The sequence below is a fragment of the Ciconia boyciana genome, chromosome 9 (genome assembly GCF_034638445.1).
Source record: "Ciconia boyciana chromosome 9, ASM3463844v1, whole genome shotgun sequence".
Classification (NCBI taxonomy): Eukaryota; Metazoa; Chordata; class Aves; order Ciconiiformes; family Ciconiidae; genus Ciconia; species Ciconia boyciana.
Genome location: NC_132942.1, coordinates 31,767,600 through 31,788,052, shown reverse-complemented (window position 1 = coordinate 31,788,052; position 20,453 = coordinate 31,767,600). Strand labels below are relative to the sequence as shown.

The following is a 20,453-nucleotide window of genomic DNA, read 5'->3' as shown; positions in this document are numbered from 1 at the left end:
ATTTGACTCCAACCCCACGAAACTTCTTCCATAAGCATTCCCATGGCATCCCTGGAATGCTGTCATACCATCAACAAACAGCTTCACTCAGAAATGAAAACATGACCTCCCCACTCCCATCCCCATACTGAGTAACCTTGCACTAAGGCAGCTGTGTGATAAGCAGCACGCTGTTACAAAACAGCAAAGGCTGGAAAACAGAAACAAGCAGGTAGCAAATTCTTTTGTGTGCAACTGTGGAGCTCTTTGGACATGGCTATACCGCCATGACAAAACAGGCTGCAAAAACTAGACCAAAGTTAGCACGTGGCTCAGCGCAAGCCAATTTGTTTTTAAATTCACCCGTGCTTTGCTCCACGTTACCCCAGCTAGGTCACGTACATACGCTACCTCACTAATTCAAGCCTAGTTCAAATATCACTCAGCAGCCTGTGATCAAAGTATAGGCATATCTTAAGATCTTATAACTGACCTTATGCTCCCATTTCAAAAACTGTTTATGACCAGAAACAAAAGAGGAGAACAATGATGGTCATATTGCAAAACTGGAGTTAGTCATAAAACTCTCCGCTTGCCCAATACACATTGCCTGTTCTACAACCGAGGCAGTGGTTAGAGCCTGGGACAGAGACCTCCGCCCCATCCTAGTCCATCAGGTCACCAACAGCAGGTCATTCCACCTCTCAGTCTCTATCCGCCTATCCCTAAAATTTGGATGAAGTTCTGACCTCCTTCAATCCTCCTTCAATTTTGCAAACACCGATGAGGAGGCAGTGCATAGTGGCTAGTTGAGTACTAATCCCGACAGTAAGCTAGAAGTCCATGTGAGACACTCCTCCAGCATCCCTCACATCACCTCCCTTTATTTACATCCCTCCTTACTGCTCTTAGAAACTGACAATCTGGAAACAAAATTAGTTTATCATCTATATATTCATCTTCACCTGGCCATTGACATACTGTGCACTGTCAGTTCAGTTCAAGGTGTAAATCCTGCAAAGGACTGTATCTGTCCTTTGCAGTGACTGCAGAGAGTAACTTGTAACAATGCAGCTTTAACCAAAACATATCAAACTTTCCCATTTCTCAAAAAATCTGTAGAACTGAAATAGGAACTGCAAGCAAGTACAAGCTCCATCTCTATCCAGATTTAAGACTGATACCTAATGTAGGATTTATTGTTCTCAACACTAATGGAAACTCTTTATAAATTCTTCTGTCTCTTAACAGTCTAGCTCACTTGTCAGCCTCTGGCACTTAAAAAAGGAGACCAGGAGAGAACTTGGAAAGCCTGAAGAGGTACGCTAGCATCTAGCATTGCCCTGTTCTTGTAAAAGTTTAGGTGTACCTTCCACCAAAACGTTTTACAGTTTTGGTGAAAAATATTTGGATTAAGATACAAATGGACACTTGCATTTGAGCTAAGTTCTCCTGACTGCAATCACACCTCCTTCCAAGAAGGAGATGCTTGGAATGAACGAACCTGTTCCAACTCTTGCAGTTTTCCCCACCTTCTTCCCCACTGTGGGATACAAGCCATAGTGAAAACTGAGAATTCCTATTAGCTAAAACTAATTCCAGATGCCTGTAACTTTTAAAAACAAGGTTCATCGATTCCAAAACACCATATCAACTACGTACCAGTCTTGCCTGTTCCTCCCTCGCTGTCCTCAATAATTAAGAAATGGTTAGGAATTGATGTCTAGGAACTTGCAAACACAAGAACTATTTGATTTGAGGAGTGAACAATGTCAATGGAGTTGATAAAGTCACAGTTTCATCATAAAGATGTAGCTAAAGACAACTTAGATGTCTAAGGACATATAAATCTGCTCAGTAATATGACCATAAGTCAGTACAGGTTTTAGTAACTGGTGCTGTGTTCAGAATTAATAACCGATCGAGAAAATAGCAGCTGCTTCCAACAAGAAACGGTTCCAGTATGCTACTTATACTTTTCACTGGGGCCTCAATTCAGTCACTAATTTGAGTGACATTGCTGATCTTTGAGCACTGATAGAAGCTGAATTTTCCTTTACAGTAGCAATCTACTCCTCATACTCATTACAGGATTGCTTTGGGAACCTCAGACACTTTGGGAACCTCAGACATAAGACTGCAAGGCATACTTTGAGCCTTGGTCTCTGCCTTAAGAGCCTTGCATTTCAAAGGTCACAGCAGTAACCTGCAACCGCAATACTGACAGGAAAACCTGAGTTATATGTTATGCAAGAAATCGGCAAGAGAGCCTAAAGCCCTGCTACGTCATAAAGAAAAATATGAAGAATAGTAAAACAAAACCAACCTCAACAAGGATTTCCAGCAGACTCCCCTTCTTCCAGGGCACAATGCCTTTGAGAATAAAATCCACTACTTTAGAATTTTTTAATACTTCTCCCACAAATGTAATAACTTTATCCAGTGTATCAATCCTTTTCTCTATCTTTGCCAGCCTCTCCTTATGCTTTGAGGCATCTAGCTGGGCAGCTTTCATCCATTTCAACACTTCTGAGCATATGCTCTGGATATCATTCTGGTGAGTACTGTCCAATACCTTTAGGCCCTTTTTCATTGCATCTGTCTCATCAGGAGCTGCTCGGGATACTGTTAGCTTGTTAATGCCTTTTTCTACATCATCAATGCCTTTGTTAACTCGCTGCAGTTTGCCTGTCAGATCTTCTTGGAAATGCAACAGTTTGTCCATCTTTTCATTCAAGAGGTTCAGTTTTTTGTCCATCATACTTAAATTGTTCACTTTCGTAGGCTGTAACTTTGTCAGGGTATTTCCCTCTGCAAGGTCCAAGCTACCCGCAGACATTCTGTCCAGACAGCAGGATGTCAGATAGATTAGGTTGGCTTTTCATTAATCATAAATTAGAAAATGAGGGTCTGAAATATCATCTTCTTTAGCTATTCCTATACCAGACAACCTCACTTATTGGAGTTGCTAGAGCATATCATGAGATAGCTACTGCACAAAAGATTTATTTCTGTGTTATCTATTTCTTACTGTGTGCTTTCAATGATGGAGGTAATTTGGCACCAGACTATATTTTCTTGGGCCTCCTTGACGTCACAAAACCAGTTAAAATTCTTTCTCGAGTGGCTGTTGATAGGCAAGCATCTTAACAATTGCCAATGCTTGAGCAGACCTCTGGAGGGAGGAGGTTTGTTTTTATGACCAGTTTTAGTTCTGTGATAATGAAAAGAACTTGCTAGAGCATTTCTCTTCACTAAATAGGAAAAACATAAAAGTAAATTTGGTGGCCTTGTGCTAAGGCTTGGAAGAATTCAGCTTTGTAGCACGGATGCAGAGCACCCAGCATAGACACAGGGTGTGCTTTTTAGGCTGGCTGGGACTCGAATTTAAAAATAGAGTACAATGACAAGGATCTGAAATACGTATCTAGCACCAGCATGTCTTTGTCAACTGAAACTTCTAAAATTAAATCTTTCTCCCAGGCTATGAAAGGGAACCGAGTAAAAAAATAAATCTTCATGAAGGCACAGCAGAATTAGTCCATCTATTAGCAAAAAAATTATTAAATCATAAATCTTATTGAAAGGATTTATTACTGACTTGCTTTCACTTCTGAATCACAGCGTGTCTACTACAAAAATTACAGTCAGTCGCTAGAGAACAGAAAGGTAGTCACTTTATACTTGCACAGCCCCCACTGCCACAGTTCTGAACGCTTTAGAAACATTAATGAATGTATCCTTACGGTACAACACAGAACAAGAGTCAGTCCTCTTCCACAGAGGATGAATTGCAGCATCAAGAGATAAAGCAGTTTGTCCCACGCCAGACATGACACTGTGTCAAACGACCGTGTCAAGTTCTCCCAGGTCCCTTTTCACTGCTGTATGTTTGTAGAGCAGGGGGAGAAAGCAGTGGGGAAATCCTGCTGCTGCAGGAGTCCTGGTGCAACAGAACAATGGAACCACATCAAAGCCATGGGCTTTGGGATACTGAGCATCCCTTTGTCTCCAATCCCTTCCTCATTTTTTGGAAGGGGCATATGGGAAGAAACTGTAATTCTTAAAGTGAATTTGCTGTACAAGATAGGACATTCTACAAATCAAAATCCTTCCTCTACACATGGCAGAGTAGTAGCGGCATTAAAATTACCCTCTCGAGAAGATGTTAAGACCTTGCCATGTCTGTAAGACAAGGATTTTTTACCTTTACAAGAAAAAAATATTTTGTTATGTCTACCAAGGCCACCAAATAATTTATAGCCAACCTGCTGGTTCTGTGACATTTAGAGGCCAATAACTGGCTTAACAAAAGACACCAAAAGCCTTAATACTTGGACTGTTCATCACCTTCAAGGGAGAGTTTGAATACCAAGCAACGACTTTAGAAGAAAACTTGGCCTGTGAAAACTGATAGAGTTGGCACTTCATGCTGTGTCACTTCTCCTGATCAAAAAAGTATTTTAAAGTCACTGGTATTTTCACAGTGGTCTGGGATAGTATGGCATAAGTTTTATGACACCCCATCTAATCTTATTTCGATAATCAAGCATACAATGCAGTAAAATATACAGCTCTATCTTGAAAGTACAGTTCATGGGCAATAAAAGCTTTGCAACTCTACCACTGCATTTAAAGAATCAGAGTTTTCCGCCAAATGCCTTTAAGTAATTAATTCATTCAAGCCTACAAACATGCTTGATGACGAATAATCAAAACAGCCAACATTTTTACTAAATCAAGAGTACCAGCTGAATGTTGTCCTCTTAGGGACAAAAAGAAAAAGGTAGAGTCATTTGATTGTTATATTTAAAGTTAGACAACTTGCAGCAAATATTTCAATAAGGAAACCTAGCCACAGAAAGTCATCTACAGTTGCATACTTAGAACTTAAGTTGCCGCTAGTGGTGTGCTATTACAGGCACAGCATGCACGGTCGTGAAACAATGCAAGTAAAATAAAAGTGCACAACTGGCCTCTGCGTTTGTTTGTGGGCAAATGGGAGTCTTTTGAAATCTTGAACTTTCTTAATTATTTAACAATTGAGAACCAAAAGCATTAATGCTGCCCCATTGTTATTTAGTAGTGTTATTATTCATATAACTCTGATTATTTAATCCTCCTCACATACAATGGATTCTAATGGTAAATTCTGTGTAAAACAAAAAAGGGGACTTCAAAAAAACAAGAAGGAAATATCTGTATTTGTATTAGTTTACACAAGCAGACTTGCCTGACTGCAACTCAAGAGGCACACACCATCTCTTCCTCCTCTATATTCAGCCACAGGCACTGTGTGTTCCAGCTCTATGGAACGGATTTCACCACCTAATACCTACTCACAGAGTACACTGTGAGATGTGTAAGATAATGCACTATGGAGAATTCTTGCTACATGCAGCAAATATTCCTTGCTTGTGTTGTCTGAGGTACACACAGGGAAGACAGAGCCAAAGCTGCCTCCTAGTCAGATACAGCTGTTCGACTTATAACACTACTTATATCATACTGTGCATCCATAAGCAACTTCAAAATTATGGGTGGGATGAAGGATAGAGAAGAAGGAAACATAATTTGGCCAACGGTGAGAAGTTTTAAACATCTGTCACAAAGTTATTAAGGTCAGCTTTTCTTTTTTCTTTTAATTTCCTTCTCCCCTCTCTCCCCTTTTCAACTTCTGGTAAACACACAAAAAGAAAAAATGGCTCCAACAGATCTAACTGATTGTTTTGTCTTCGAGATGATAATATGCTCAAATTCTGGGAAACATCTTTTATTCCTTTTGCTTTGAATTACAATAGAAAGCAATTTTTGTTCAGAACATCGATTTAGTGCCCAATGTTTGCATCTGGCTTGAGCAGCCTGAAGAGAGCATTCAGTTTCATTGACAGTCTCAAGCCTTTCAATACTTACCAAAAAAAGAGAAAAATCTTAAATTGCCTGACTCCATATTGCAGATCATAGTATACCCATCCTTAGATATCACAAAAAAGTACAGTTATTGTAACAAATGTAATAGCCTATTAAACTCACTTTTTCTTTGTGAGGAGCTATTGCTTATAATGACATTTTGCACTTACATACTGCAACACACATTGCTTCATCTTCAATACTCCCCAAATTACATCTGAAGAACTTGAAGTGTTGTATGAGCAACGAATACTAGTGAATCTTGCAGGACCTCTGTAGATTGCAGAGCTATGCTCAGTCACCCCATGTTGTCATTGGCAAAACAAACCGGTGAGCCACAAGACTCCATCATAGTCTGGATGTAACTGGAATAAAGTTCCTGATGATAACTGGTCTCCTGTGGATTTCTGCTTGTTTCTTCCAGGTAACAAAAAAATGAGCACTGTGATCTGGAGTGCATAGGCAACTGCCTCCATTCCATTAAGAGCTGAACTGAAACGAACTTCTAGGATACCTTTAAAATATCTCCAAGCTATCAAGTATCTCAGGAGGGCCAGAGAAAAGGAACATAAATGCTGGAGAACCAGAACTGCAAGTGACCTTGAACTAATGATGCCAAAGACACTTCTTTCTCAAGGGGGAGATGACAGTTTATTCCTCTTTGGCTTCAACCCCATGCACACTCCCCCACTTGTGAAAGAGAGATGTCAGAAAACAAGAGAAAAATTCACATTCAGCACAAAGAATCTGTGATGTGGCAGTTCAGTTATGATGCCTCCTTGCTAGCTCTGACCCAAAGGAAGGAAAAAACCACAAAGATGGGGTGAAGAGAGGAAAAAAAAAAGTAAAAAATAAAAAATTCTACAGCATGTACTAAAGTGACAGCAGAGACTTATATCCCAAACAAGAAATGTCACAGAGGTTAAAACCAGCTGCTCAAACAGATCATCTCATTAGATTATTGCATTGCTTTCAACAACATACTAAAACTGGAGATGGCTGAAAATATTAGGTAAATGAAAAAATAACCTTTTAAAAGGCCAAAACAAAGCCAAAGTTTTATAAAGAACTTGGAGGCTTTGGAATAAGTTTGCAGTCATTGCAATGCAACAGAGTTCTAAGGAGATGAAGAATTCAATGTGGTAAAACATCAGGAGCTTACAAAAAGAAAAAAACAAACAGCAGATAAGCTCAGAACAATCTGGCTATATCTGCTAAACACTAATCAGGCAAAAAATTACTAATAAATATCCTTTACATATTTAGAAACCAGCTGTTAACTTTTTCAAGTTACACTGAAAATCTCCTTAATCTACATCTAGTTGCTGCAGCTCATTAACATACACTTCTTAGTTTTCCCCCCAGCAAATGAAAGGGTAACTAAACCCTTTCAGGGTACCTAAACTTTTGAAAAATTAAGCCCTACACCAGTAATTTCTCATGAACAGCATGTTTCCTAGACACATGAAAGGTAATAAATCATGTCCACAGAATAATGGTGCCGCAAGAGACCAATTTCATGACAAATGGGAAGCAGTGAAAATGGGCATTAGCTCTAATTTAGAGGAATAACTTCCAAGGGCAAGATACACCATACGGTCTGCATAAGTCTATCTAGTCCAATAGTTGCATTTTCTGCTGAGATCAGACTAAAGATGTCCATCTGCCATATTTGGTGGTGTACTAGGAACTGGCCCACACCTGCTTTAAAAGGCCAAGAACCTGACATTTAACACATTACTAATGTTGGCTGTTGGTTGAAATCCACCTGCACAGTAAAAGGGTCTACAAAGCACTATCAGTCTCCCCAGGTGACCTTGGCATGATACATTTCAATATTGCCTAGCTAACTAGAGTAAAACATTACTGTAGTACTAGATCAACTAAATCTTAACAATCACTATGTAAACTCCTGGGTTTTTTTCTTTTTCTATATATTTAATGACAGAAACCTGTTAACACAGTAGGTTATGAAACACTCTCTCACAAGTCCTGACTTCTTCCCCCCTTCTCTTTTATTCTTTTTCAAACAACTGAATCTAAGTATAATGCTCCCAGGCAGTGGCACAGCTGAGGATAGGTTAATGAATCTGAGGTCATGTGTAGTGTTGTAATGCATCTCTGTCAAGCAGCTGACAGCAGATAGCTGAACAGATCAATTATGACATTTCATTTACATCAAAGTGATGAGATTTCTAGATAACACTGTTTACCATTTGCCCACATGGCTTAACAAGAACCTTTAAGTCCTTCTTCCAGGTTACTTTGCCTCTCAGGAGGCCACGAGAGCACCTGCTGCCCATCCACATTCACTCACTTGACCCCAGAGCTTATTCTCACCACCAAGTCTGTTATGCACAGAAACTGCATTAAGAAGCTGCCTCATTACTTTCAATTCTCATTCTTTCAATTTTTTTTTTTTTTTTAAACCCAAGCAGCTACTAAACTATTTTACCAACTTGGACCAGAAGAGTGGTCATCAGTAACATTTCCCTGGTGTGGTGGTAATGATTCACCCTCCCACTCCTTCATGCCCTCCAACAAAGAGCTCTTCCCTGGAAACTGAACAGAAAAATCACGTTGCTCATTCTGCTTTCCCTGAATTTCAGTGATTTGATATTTAACGCAGTCAGTTCCTTGTAAAGCCTGCTGATTTTAATGGTCAGCCACAAAAACTACCCTTGGATTCAAGAAGCCTCTCATTTGCAAGATGCTTTCTCACTACTACTAGGAGCTCAGCAGCGAACCCTAAGGCACCTTTTAGACCTGCCAAAAGCTCTTGTGTCTATGGCAATTTGCTCAGGTACAAGTAATTGTAAGTCAGTAGGGATCTAATGTAATGTAGAAATGTAGCCTTGGCTGTGCAGTAATGCCAATAGGAATAAAACCAGTAAAAGCAAATTATTGTCACTGAAGTGATGTGATAGGTCTCTCAGTATAAATATTTAGGGAACAGATCTGTTGCATAAGAAAGGGTTATTTCTAGACAGTCAACTTTTCAGGAAAAAAGTTACATAATCCAGAGTTTGCTCCAAAACACATTGAAACCAGCACAATTGTTCTTGCTGACTTGAAATTTGATTGGCTTCAAATCAAATCCCTCAGAAAAGTCTCTGCTATGCCAGCAACACGCTTTTGTTTGAAAAGATTAAAATCACCAAACTGCACTGTGCTTTGTGTTGTCTTCTACTTGTTATTGTTCCCTTTCTACTTCAGAAGATCTTTTCAGCTTCAAGTTTGAAAAATTACCACAAAAAAGCATACACGGAGCTATACTTGCTAATTTGTAACCATCGTTTCCAACTTCACCTTTCTCAATACCACAACTGACAATTGCTGTAAGAATATATTTGATTATTTTCTTGGCTCCTCCACTCATATTTCCAAAGTTAAAAGGCAATAACACTGTTCCCCCAACTACCCTTCAGCCCTTCATAGTTACTGACTGAAGTATGATCACCTCGAGCACAATTTTACATTGCATAGGTTTAAGTGTTTGAAAGGTAAAACACACAAGCACCTCAAATCATGTCAGATTGCACTGGAATTAAGTGAACAAAGTGTTCATGGACGGCGACACGAGGGGCAGCCTCAAGCCACTCACAAACCATTTGACTGGACTTGAGTGTGCCTTGGCTACTGACACACACTTTTGGAAACTTTTCCCAAGCACTTGCAAAAGCAGCTAGTGCCATTGTTTCAGGCCTTGTGCAAGCTGGAGTCTCAGTTGCTGATTTTTTTCTCTCTCATGTTTCCATCCGACAGTTGCCATTGTGGTACAACAAACACCAAGTACTGTGCTCAGTGCTCCTTGCTAATAATGGTCTTTACAGAAACCTAACAGTGGTGGGGATTTTTTACTTTTTTAAGTAAGAACACTCCTTGACATTGCTATTCCTCACTGATAACCAGAACACCATCTTAAGGAAAGTCTAGATCAAGTAAATAGTCATCTGTCCTATAATGAAGTCTGTTATGTGCTATATTCACCTGCTGATTTAGATATCTCTGATATTTTGCTTTGATGTCATTCACAAACACAGGAATAACTTCATCAGTTCAGGTTTAGTCTTAGTCTCAACACAAACTCTGCTTTGAAAAGGATTCAGAGTAAGAGAGTTTGGATACAAAAGCTGGTGGTTTGCAAACTCTTCTCAGTAATCGAATACTCACAGAGAAGCTACTTGCACTCCTTTAGGTGAATGTTTAAACATCTGGCAAAAACCACAGAAAATGCTGCATCCATTTCAGATGTGCAAAAGATCTCCAGCTAAATTTATAATGGCTTTCATCAAGTTGGAAGAAAGATACAGGAAACAAACAAAAGAATGGCATCTACAGAAAAGCTTGTCTACAAGAAAAGTATACCGCATGCCAGTGGAATTGCAGAAAGCAGCTAACAGCATGCATCAAGCTTTCCAGAGCAAGGAATGAGAATGCATTTTTTTTTAAGTTTATCTCTCTAAAGCAGATAGTTTAAGAACAGTTGGGTGTGAATTAGAAGCCTTGAGTGAGGGCCCCAGTGGTATGACTAAGCACAGTGATCCATTTTTCCATCTGAAGTTGGTATCTCAGTACAAATATCTAGTAAAAACAGAAATCCACAGCACATTTGATGCAGCCATTTTCACTCCCAGAACAGTAAGTACCCCCTAGTACTTCTATCAGAACTCAGGAAGTTTTGCTTCTGAACCACCTTGCTACCTTAAATCAACAGCCAACAGACTCCAGCGTATTTATTTTAAGCAACCACATACAAGGTTCTCTGCACTCATAAGAAGCTCCTGAATTAAAACTACTAAACCATCAATTTTGCAATTCTGCTATTAGATCAGTGACAAATTCATCTCCAGATGCATTGGAGAGACAGTTGTAGTGTAAACCCAGATACACTGATATGCAGCATTAGACTAAAAAACCAGCACCAAGTGCTGGCACCGTAAAGCAAAACCACTCGGAGGAAAGCAAGCAAATAACACTGTTGATAAAAGATCCAGGATGGAAATGGTTTGGATTTCATATTAGTTGATATCAGGAGTAGCTGTCACTAAAGGGCAGCAGGGCCGTGCCAGCCACACATCTAGTAACAGTACCTCAAGATCTCAGTGTGAGAAATGAGGAGCGTAGTTAAAATGCTGGGCAGGATGCTGGAAAAGACTGCAGTAATATTCTGCAGAGAGGTGAGCACTGGGACAGCAAGTTACACCTGGCAAGAGTCTCTACATACAGCCCATGAAAATGGTGGAATACAGAGCTCCCCGGCTGTTGTCCAGCCACAAAAGGAAGGACAGGAAAATTTTGCAAAAGTTTCTCTAAACTGAATCTAGTGAAGAGTGGATCTTACGAAATTTTGCATTGACCATAACCCAGTGGAAAGTGCACTGAAACAAACTCGATGTCCCACAGCAATGACTGACAGCTTTCTACCTGGCTTACCAAGACAAACAATCACTGACAGCCATGGTAAGAACTGTCTTGCAGAGCAGGATGACCCAGTCGGCCATTTGATAACTTGCACCAATGTTTTCTGGCCCTAAAACTGATAATTCTGTATAAAGCAAACCCAGAAACAAGAAGGTCAGTCAATCATCAAATTCGTAGCAAACTATTTTCTTTTTATAGCAAGAGAGGTCAAGGAAGATGCAATTAAAGCTGTGCCAATTCCTAAAGAGGTGCTGAGAATTAACCAGGACCCTGAAGCTGAAGCTCCCCACACTGGGCTTCTGGGGGACCTTCAGCTGAAACTGGGAACAGGAACCCACCAAGAAAATATCCAGAACAGAACTATTTATAGGAAAAGGGCATTTATTTTTAATTCTACCCAGCCTCATACAATACCAGTGAGCATGCAATGACAGTGCTGGAAGGGATCAGGTCTCTGAACAGAAGCATTCAGGACAACACATACCTGAAGTCAGAGGCATGCGTAGATAAGTTGGATGAGCCAGAAAGCACATGTACTACTCAAGCCTTAACACCAAAACAAGGACACAAATGAGAGAATGAAAGGTGAACCACAAATATGGAAGACAACAGCAGGAGGACCTGCTAGCTCCTGCTATCTCAATTCAGCCATGGGAGACGGTGAAAACAAACCTGTTTTGTAATGTCAGAGACTATATATAGTTTACTACTCTGGTTTCTGGGATATGAACTGTCTGAAAGGATACTCAATAGAATGTATTTAGGCTGCAAACCACTATACACTGGTGCAAACTTCAAATTGGAGCATATGACATCTTTCTCTTGAGTTCCCACAAAGCCTGGGAAGACAGTGTTAACAATTGAGATGCTCAGAAATTTTCCAACCATATATTTTTCTAAAAGTCCGAATCCTTCAAAATGGCTTACTACTTCCATTGATTTTTTTTTCAGTCTGTCCACCTTTCTGCTAGCTCTCCGCAGCAGTCTGCACGTAGCCTGCCAAGGCTCTGGACCCAAGGATGGTAGTTTCAAGGCCTCTGCAGTACGCAGACTGCCCCAGAGCCAGGGATGCCAGATCTGGTCTGCTGAGTAGAAGAGTGATTCCCCAGATAAACAGGAACCTGAACTGGAGGTGCCAAGGCCTGGTCTCCATCAGGCCTATCCCAGCAGCTCTGTAATACAAGCATCAAATAACTACACAAAATGGGAGACAACTGTTCAGAGAGACATTAAAACAAAGGTAATTGTTGTGCAGGGCAAGACATTCAAAAACGAATACGCAAAGGTCAAGATATGAACCGAAAGGAGTTTCAAATAACCCTACACAGGACTCCCAGAAGAAATAAGTCTGAGTAGCAAAATTGGTAAGATGTTACCCATAAAAATGAGAGCGGAATGCACATCCCCTACCACAAACACGACTTAGGAGAGGAGCATCAAGATTAGCTTCTGTGAAGGACTAAGTGACTTCAGATATCTCATTAAGTGGCCATGTCCTAAAATAAGAGTCAGCTCCAGCAAGTCAACAGAAGAAAGAGAACTGCACCACCAAGGTTAAAAGGATTGATGCAGCTGAACGTCAAAGCTGTTCAGCTCATGGAAAGGAAAAGCTTGAAGGAAGTATAGGCAACTCGGTTTTCAGGCACATGTCAGAACACTCCTATCACTGCCTCTCCTAACGAAGAGTCCGATTAATTTCAGAAACACAAAACGCCTCATCTTATTCCTTGAGCATGAACTGCACCCTCCACTGTACATCTGAGCAATAACAGAAATTTCCAAGCAATCTGTAAACACGCTCAGGCCACTGCTTACAGAGCTGCCTAGTGTTACGAGTCCTTCCATAACACCAGGATCAGCTGAGCCAGCCACTTACTTGAGCACAAGCAGGCAGATCATCAAGTACTATGCCAGAAAGAGACTACAGTCAACAAACATGCAAACAACAGGTTCCACACTGCAACCACTGAAATCAGAAGTGTACATACACTATCAGCTCCTACTGGAACAGGCTCAAACCCAATTTATAGGCTGCCATTCTACATGGGAGAAGAGAGCTCTCACTAGGATTAATATTAAGCTTACAGATTAGAGCAGTTCTCACCAACTTTACTAAGAACTGCCTGCATGGTCCAAGACATTATTTATCCTTATACGCTTCTCTGCTGGTCGTATCCTCCAAAAATGAATCTGAGTGCTAGCTTTGTGAATAAAACAAAGAATTATTTTCCACGCGATAAACATAATGAGTTTGGTAAGCTGGCCGGAGTGAAGTAATCCAATGCAAGACATCCAAAACAAAGTTATTTTTGATTCTTAGTTCACTGAGGATGAGGAAAACCAATAAATCAAACTAAATCTAAGACAGCTTCTACCTGTGGACCTTAAAATGTTCTCAGAAGAGAAGTATCATTATCACTAGTTTTACAGAAAGGGAAATTGAAGCAATGAATATGAAAGAATTACTCAGTCACCCAACAGATCAATTACAGAGAAACAAGATATTCTGAATCTCATTATAGCCTTCATATTATTGCAAAATACTAACTCTGCTCTGCACAGAGCCAAGCCACAGAATGCCATGTAGACAGAGAACTGCAGTACTGACTTTTTTCCCCAAGACATGACTAGTCAAAAGAAACCTGATCATTTGCTTTGATAGTTATAAAGCCACCTTCTGTAGTCCTTCCTGAGATATCTTTCATTTGCATTCCTCTGGCAACAAGCAAAAGAAAGTTGCATGTATTTCAGGCTGTTTAATATCTTTCTTTAACAAAAAGTTGATCATCAACAATTTAAACACATCATTATCTTTTCAGCATGAAGAACAGTTGAGTAGTATATTCAATTAAATTAATAGACCAAAATTTTTTTCTGCTATGTTGCCATAGACAGACAGTAGATCATGTGGCCAGAGGGGTATGAAATGCATCTAGTCTTCTGAGCCATTCTGAATCTTATGTAATAAGTGATATCCAGAAAATCATATTGTACGGTTTGCTATATTAAATCCACTACATGATATTACATTAGCTTAATTTGAGGCTTTGGAACAAGATTGTACTTGTTGAAATTAGTAGAAATTTTGTTATTTTCTTCAACTGGGCCAGAATTTGGTTTATCACTGCTGATTTAGTTCATTTGCTCCATTGGCTCTTTAAAGAACTAAATGATTACAAATATAAACTCTTTAAGAAAGCCCATTAGAGCTAGCATTGAGCAAAATATATGAGGAAATCCTTTCTCAAAATTTTAAAAGAAAACAGCCCTAAAAAAACCCCACAACAATCTGATACTTTCTCATTTAAAATGCAACTCCTACAACTTTTTTTTTTTAATTACTTGAACTGTATTATATGCACATGGTGTTCTTTTTAAGGTTGCTTAAGTCCATTTTCTGCTTCTGTCTGGATGGTAATGGTCTTTTCAGCAACTCAAAAAGTAGGCAAATGCAAACAAACTGAAGAAAACAGAAATCGCGTTTCCCTAGACTTCCTACCACTGTAGCAACCGAAACTTAACTCCACAGAGAGCATTAAAACACTGTGTGGTTTGATGAAGAGCTTATAATGGTAGAAAAGCAGATTCCTATTCTCTCTTCTACCAGTGACGTCTCTACGTCTCTCTCCTCTTGCAGGGTCTGCGGTCTGTTGATCGGCGGTTAAGCTTTCAGAGACAGAATCTTTTTCACTTTGTTTCCTCAGACCCTTGCACAATGGGGTTCTGATCCGCAACTTTTAAGTACTGCCACAGAGTACACATTTGAGGTACTGAGCGCCTGGCATTCAAGTTGATTGCACTGCTTTTACCACAGGTCGATGCAGAATTTGGCTCCTCATTAAATCGCCTCAGTGTGAGCCTGCCCGACAGATTCATTGTCTGAAAACTCTCAGACGTATCACAACTAAAGCAAAAAGCAATAACAACCAACCTCCACATTATTTGAATGGCAGTCTGGCATCCTATACTGCAAATATACCACTTAGAATAAAAGTTTTAATGTGCCAAGGCTCTCACGAAAAATAAATTTATTTACAAAGGTAAAGCCTGCACTCATCGTTTCAGGAACACCTCCTTGACATTGGCAGGTGTTTTGCAAGCCAACAGACTGCACGACCTGGCCAAGAATGTCAAACACACGTAGCACTTTTTAAAAGGCACAGAAACCAATACTGCGCCATCTAGTAAGCTTTTACTTTCAAACTAGGCTCACAGTAAAACACTAAGGAGTCCCTTACCGTAAATCTCTTTATGTAATCAGAAACACAAAATCCTCCCATGCTCAAACGAAGGGATCTGTGCAGGGAAGATTCTTGATATAAAGTTCCCATCCTGTTTGGCTTGTATGGTGGTCACCCAGGTAGCCTGAAGCCTTTTACTGAACAAAGCTGCACAGCCTCCCTGGATTTTGCTAGAATTCTGCTTGAGAGATAAACTAGGCATTTCATCTTATCTAACACTACACCAGGCATTTCAATCATTTCACTTCCTTATCAGCAGTACTAAGTTCTATCCATACCCCAGCAGTTCACTTCCTGAATTACTGATAACAGCTACTGTAAGGCACGGAAACAACAGAAGATGACAGCCAAATCTCTTGAGTCACTAGAGTCCCTTCTTTGCATTTCTCTGTCCCTTAGCTTATTTTTGCCCAATTTAACTTTGCTTTAGCTGTAACTTAAGGACAGCATGTTTGCTCCAGCCAAGCAGCGACAAGACTGTCATTTATCTGACTGCTGTTCTTTTTTTCAGTGACACTGATTACTGCTGCAGGAGATTTGCTTTAACATAACATGATTATTATACATGTGGGCATTTCTTTTATTTCCAATTTCTTAAGCAATAACATTAAGAACAGAGGGAACAAAAGAATGAACAAAAAAGGACAAATATTCATCCTCCATCAGAATTCACATACTTCTTTATGCCTTCAAGCACTGTTTCTATAGTCTGATGCTATGCACACAGAGCCATTCACTTCAGTCTGTAAAATACCTTACAGTCAAACAAAAGTACTCACACAAATGTATGTTGCCATGAAGTCCATGTAGGTGTATTTGTGAACCCCTAGATAGAATCTTTTTTTTCTACCTACACAGTTAGATTAATAAGTAGCCATAATGCACCCAAATGATGTTCCTCCTCAGGCACTTGGTCCTCAACTAATGAATTCCTTTTTATTTGCCCTGTGTAAAACATACATTTTTTAAATTGAGTTCTTACCTACAAGATTGTGTCAGTGGAGTACAAATATACAAAGACAACAGATACCAAGATGCCGGATGACCTAAGAAGGAAAGTAAGTTCTGGAGAAGTAGAAGCAAATCTACTTTCAATTTTCTTCTGTGCTGTGCCTTTCTTTCCCACTCTGCCAACAAGCTGCAGTAGATTTAGCTCTGTTTGATTACCAGCTACAAGTTATCTAATATTAACCTGAATCACATCAGGCACGGGTATAAAAAATTACAGACACTCACTATGGACCAGTGGCCTTTGAGCAGATGGACAAGCATCTGGGCTTGTCCAGTATCTGGTCTTAGCATGGGCCACGTCTTCATTGCTTAAATCAAAAAAGAAGTGTGTTTTACCACAGGATGAGTGCACATGCACTCTCCCTTAAAATAATCAAGCAAGCAATGGAGATAAGATACCGTACCTTTATCATTACGATCTAAGAGATGTCAGGTCCAGAAGTGTGGGTATAGATCTGGCTGCCCCTCTCACAGCAAAACCAAGTGCTTCGTTTCCACTTGGGTTTGTACAGCAAGATAACTAATATGCTGTTAAAAAATAAAATAAAACTAATGTGAGTACAGACAAAACCAGTGAATTAAAGTGAATGAGGAACTCTCACAGGGCAAAAGCCAGGGAGATGGCCATGCTTGCTGTGCTGCAAGTATTTTTTACTGCTTGGCAGGGAATGTTTTTCAGGCCATTCAACGAACAAGTGAAAAGGCCAGGGGTTGCCTGGGGTACAGGATGGTTTGACCGCAGCTCATAGAGGTGAGACAGTTCTACCAAGAGGTTAGTAGTCTAACGTCCTGGTAAAGGGACATAGGCAACCTGAGGCTGCCTGAGACACTGGACTTAGACCTCCAGAAACGTGAGGTCTGTCTCAGCTGTCAGACTCCTGCGTAACTTCTAACTCCATCTCTGTGCCTTGGCTTTTCCACCTGTAAAACTGAGTTAAACTCTTCCTAGCTCACACGGTATTTCCAGAGCTTTAGAATCTATTATTACTATTCCCCTTTTAGAAGGCAAAACCAACCCATAAATCCTAGATCAAAACTGCCCCCAAAATTTTAAGACGCATCAGCTAGCTCCATATAGTGGTACAGGAAAATGTGTCTTCTGAGCAGTAAGCAGTGAGGCTGCTGCTGAGCCCTTTTGCCTGGATAGGGTAAGACTGTTGCAGGCTTTGTGGCAGCACCTCGAGCAGTATTCCTGGCATTTGCACAAGGAACACTATCCAGCCACTCTCAGTGGGAGGGTAGACTATCCACATGAGCATCAAGCTCTTGAACACGGCCTCAAGGTTTTTTTATTAACATATAACTAATTGTATGAATTAAAGACCCCTATTCCAAATCCTAAGAAAACAACAACTACCACAGCTATTCAAAAGGTGTAGTGCTTAGTAGATGAGTCAGGAGATCCCTAGACCCAGGGGAGGAAAAAAAGTATTTTTAATACATTTGTGACTTATTTCAATAGCACAAATAATCATGTTGTTACTCCAGGTTTAATAAAGAGATGCTATTACTTAATGCGGCAGCAGAGGCATGTACAGCATGTAAGCGCCATGCCACAGGGGAAAGCTTGCATGACAAAGAGAATCCTTTAGGAAATTTGGCAAGCAGTCTGGAACAAGCAATGCTCAGCCTGCGACCTTCTGTTAGCAGACCTAAATATGGAACTGTAGTGTAAAACAACACCTTCCTGCAGTATTTTCATTAATTAATACTAAGAATATAATTATTATGATGATGAGCTTCACTGACTTTGCTTTTTCTCCATTTTAGCTTCTGAAAAAAATAAATTTGGAGCTTTTCTCTCCCCCATTTTCATTTCAGATCTTATGATGCCGATTCTGGACCCTGTTTTCAGAAGAGTATTAAAAGCAACAAATTAGTAGCAACTATATAACATTCAATCCACAACAAGGATGTAGTCCACTTTGTGAAAAGTTAAATGTATTGCTGTGGATAGAAAACAGGCAATGGACACAGGACTAAATTTTCTTTAGTACTAGGGAAAAGCCTAGTGGATTTTACATACAAGGAAAAACAGAGTTTGGTGCCTTGCCCTAAAATACTAAGAGCTAGAGACAAGCAAAGTGCTCACTTCGAGTTTAGGCTTTGTAGATGTCATGAGACATCATTTACTTATAGAATAAATGCAAAGCCTTTCCAAAAATAGTGCAAGTAACACTCAACAAATGAAATCAAGATCAAGGTTAGTACTTCAGCTTTTAGAGCAACTCTTTGAATCTGCTATACTTAGACTCCAAAACTCCTCTTTCAAACTAAGGGAGGTGTTTGACAGCTAGATCAGTGCATTCGGAGCAAAGACCAAGAATAGGAAAAAGGTAATGTTAAGAGACTATTAATTATTACTAGCTTCCCCAGCCAGCTGCGGATATGCCAATTCCTGCACTAACTACAGAGTAAAATGAAGGGGCTCAGCATTTCTGAGGTGCTCTCTCTCATCTCCCAGCACTAGCCTCCGTGAATTAGGAGGAGGTGCATTGCTCCACAAACACATCCCATTTTCAGGGAATTTATAATCTAAACAACATTCCTTAGCTGAAACTGTTAACATGGCAGTTAATATAGAGTATCTTCCTTCCTGAAAATAAATAAGGAGAAGCTTTAGTCCCTTGGCACATTTCTTTCACACACACTTAAGAGTTACTAAATTACTCGAGTATTTTAGAGCCTTTTTGTCATTAATAATCGGGGGCAGGGAGCTACTAACACCGATGCCACCCAGTTTAACTCATCATGACTATGCCCAAAACATCTAACTGAAGGTTCACAGTTCTCTTCCAAAAGGGATTTCCAAACTCTACCAATAACTTACCCTTTCATTACGCTTCCATCCATGCAACAAGCTAGAACTGAATGTCAGCATACAGGAGTGTTCCCCGGGAAATGCACGCAGAATCAGCAGGCGGAGTATTGACACCAGAAATGTTTGAGTCCCCTTCTGTATCTGATCAGGACAAGTATTCAGGAGTCTCTGAAGACTTTGACTGATGAGGCATTTTTTAAGAGCAGTCAATTCCTGTTTGTCTCTGTGCCAGTATCAGCACATTTCTAGAGCTACTCCACTCACAATGGATTAGTATTAAAGGCCAGGTCAGAAAGCCTCCCCACCTCATTAATATTCATTTTATATTTTAAATTCCATTTACACAAGGGCTCATCCCTAAGGCTAGAAGCCTCATAAATTATATTGCATTTTTAAACCTGCAGTATTCACTCTCATTGTTTCAGAAGGAAAACACTAGCAGAGACAGCTTTAGGCAGGCTGCTTTTGTTTAAAAGAATAGTATCTAAAGCCCTGCTTTAACTTCATTAGCCCACAAAGATTTGCACTACAACAAATCCTGCCTGCAAAGCACAAATACAAGTACAACTGTCAGCAGATTTTCATTCTTTCATTATTCTGCTTTTGTTCCAGCTGCCAAAGCGGGTGGGTATAACGTCTGCAGCTGAATAAACTCACAAAAGGCAACTTACCTAGTGAACACTTCGAAAATAGCTACAATCACATAAAAAAAAATTAAAAGAGACAAAGTGACTCAGCATCTACTTAGTCTCCTGGCAAGCATGGGTGGATGATTTTGCATTCAAAGCATACCACACTACACATCAAACCTGGCTTTGATGGTCATTAAAAAGGTCCAAAGGAGAACAGATTCAAGCCTTCTCTGTAAGGATGGGGGACAATTTTTGGGTAGCAATCTCTTACTTACTTACTTACTAACTTACTTACTAACAAAGCACAGAGCCTTGTTACACAGGTCAACCCTACAGGCACCAACTAACGAGTTTGGGATGCTGAGGCAGACAGTGCCTGCACCCTTCCAATCTCCACTAGTGGAGGAATGAACAGCAAAAGGGAAAAGTAAGATG

At 40.0% G+C, this 20,453-nt stretch overlaps 1 protein-coding gene across 3 annotated transcripts in view; it reads right to left on the bottom strand.

Annotated features, from left to right (window-relative positions):
- The window catches only part of MYLK3 (myosin light chain kinase 3), a 49,084-nt gene that overhangs the window by 20,200 nt on the left and 8,431 nt on the right, over nucleotides 1-20,453 (bottom strand). For 2 of the 3 annotated variants that reach the window (XM_072872790.1, XM_072872791.1), the window contains exon 2: nucleotides 16,970-17,093. The exons of the other annotated variant lie outside the window; for it this stretch is intronic. In XM_072872790.1, the coding sequence (XP_072728891.1) occupies nucleotides 16,970-16,978 (9 nt within the window). In that variant the 5' untranslated portion in view covers nucleotides 16,979-17,093. The remainder of the gene's footprint in view (nucleotides 1-16,969; nucleotides 17,094-20,453) is intronic. 3 annotated transcript variants of the gene reach the window in all.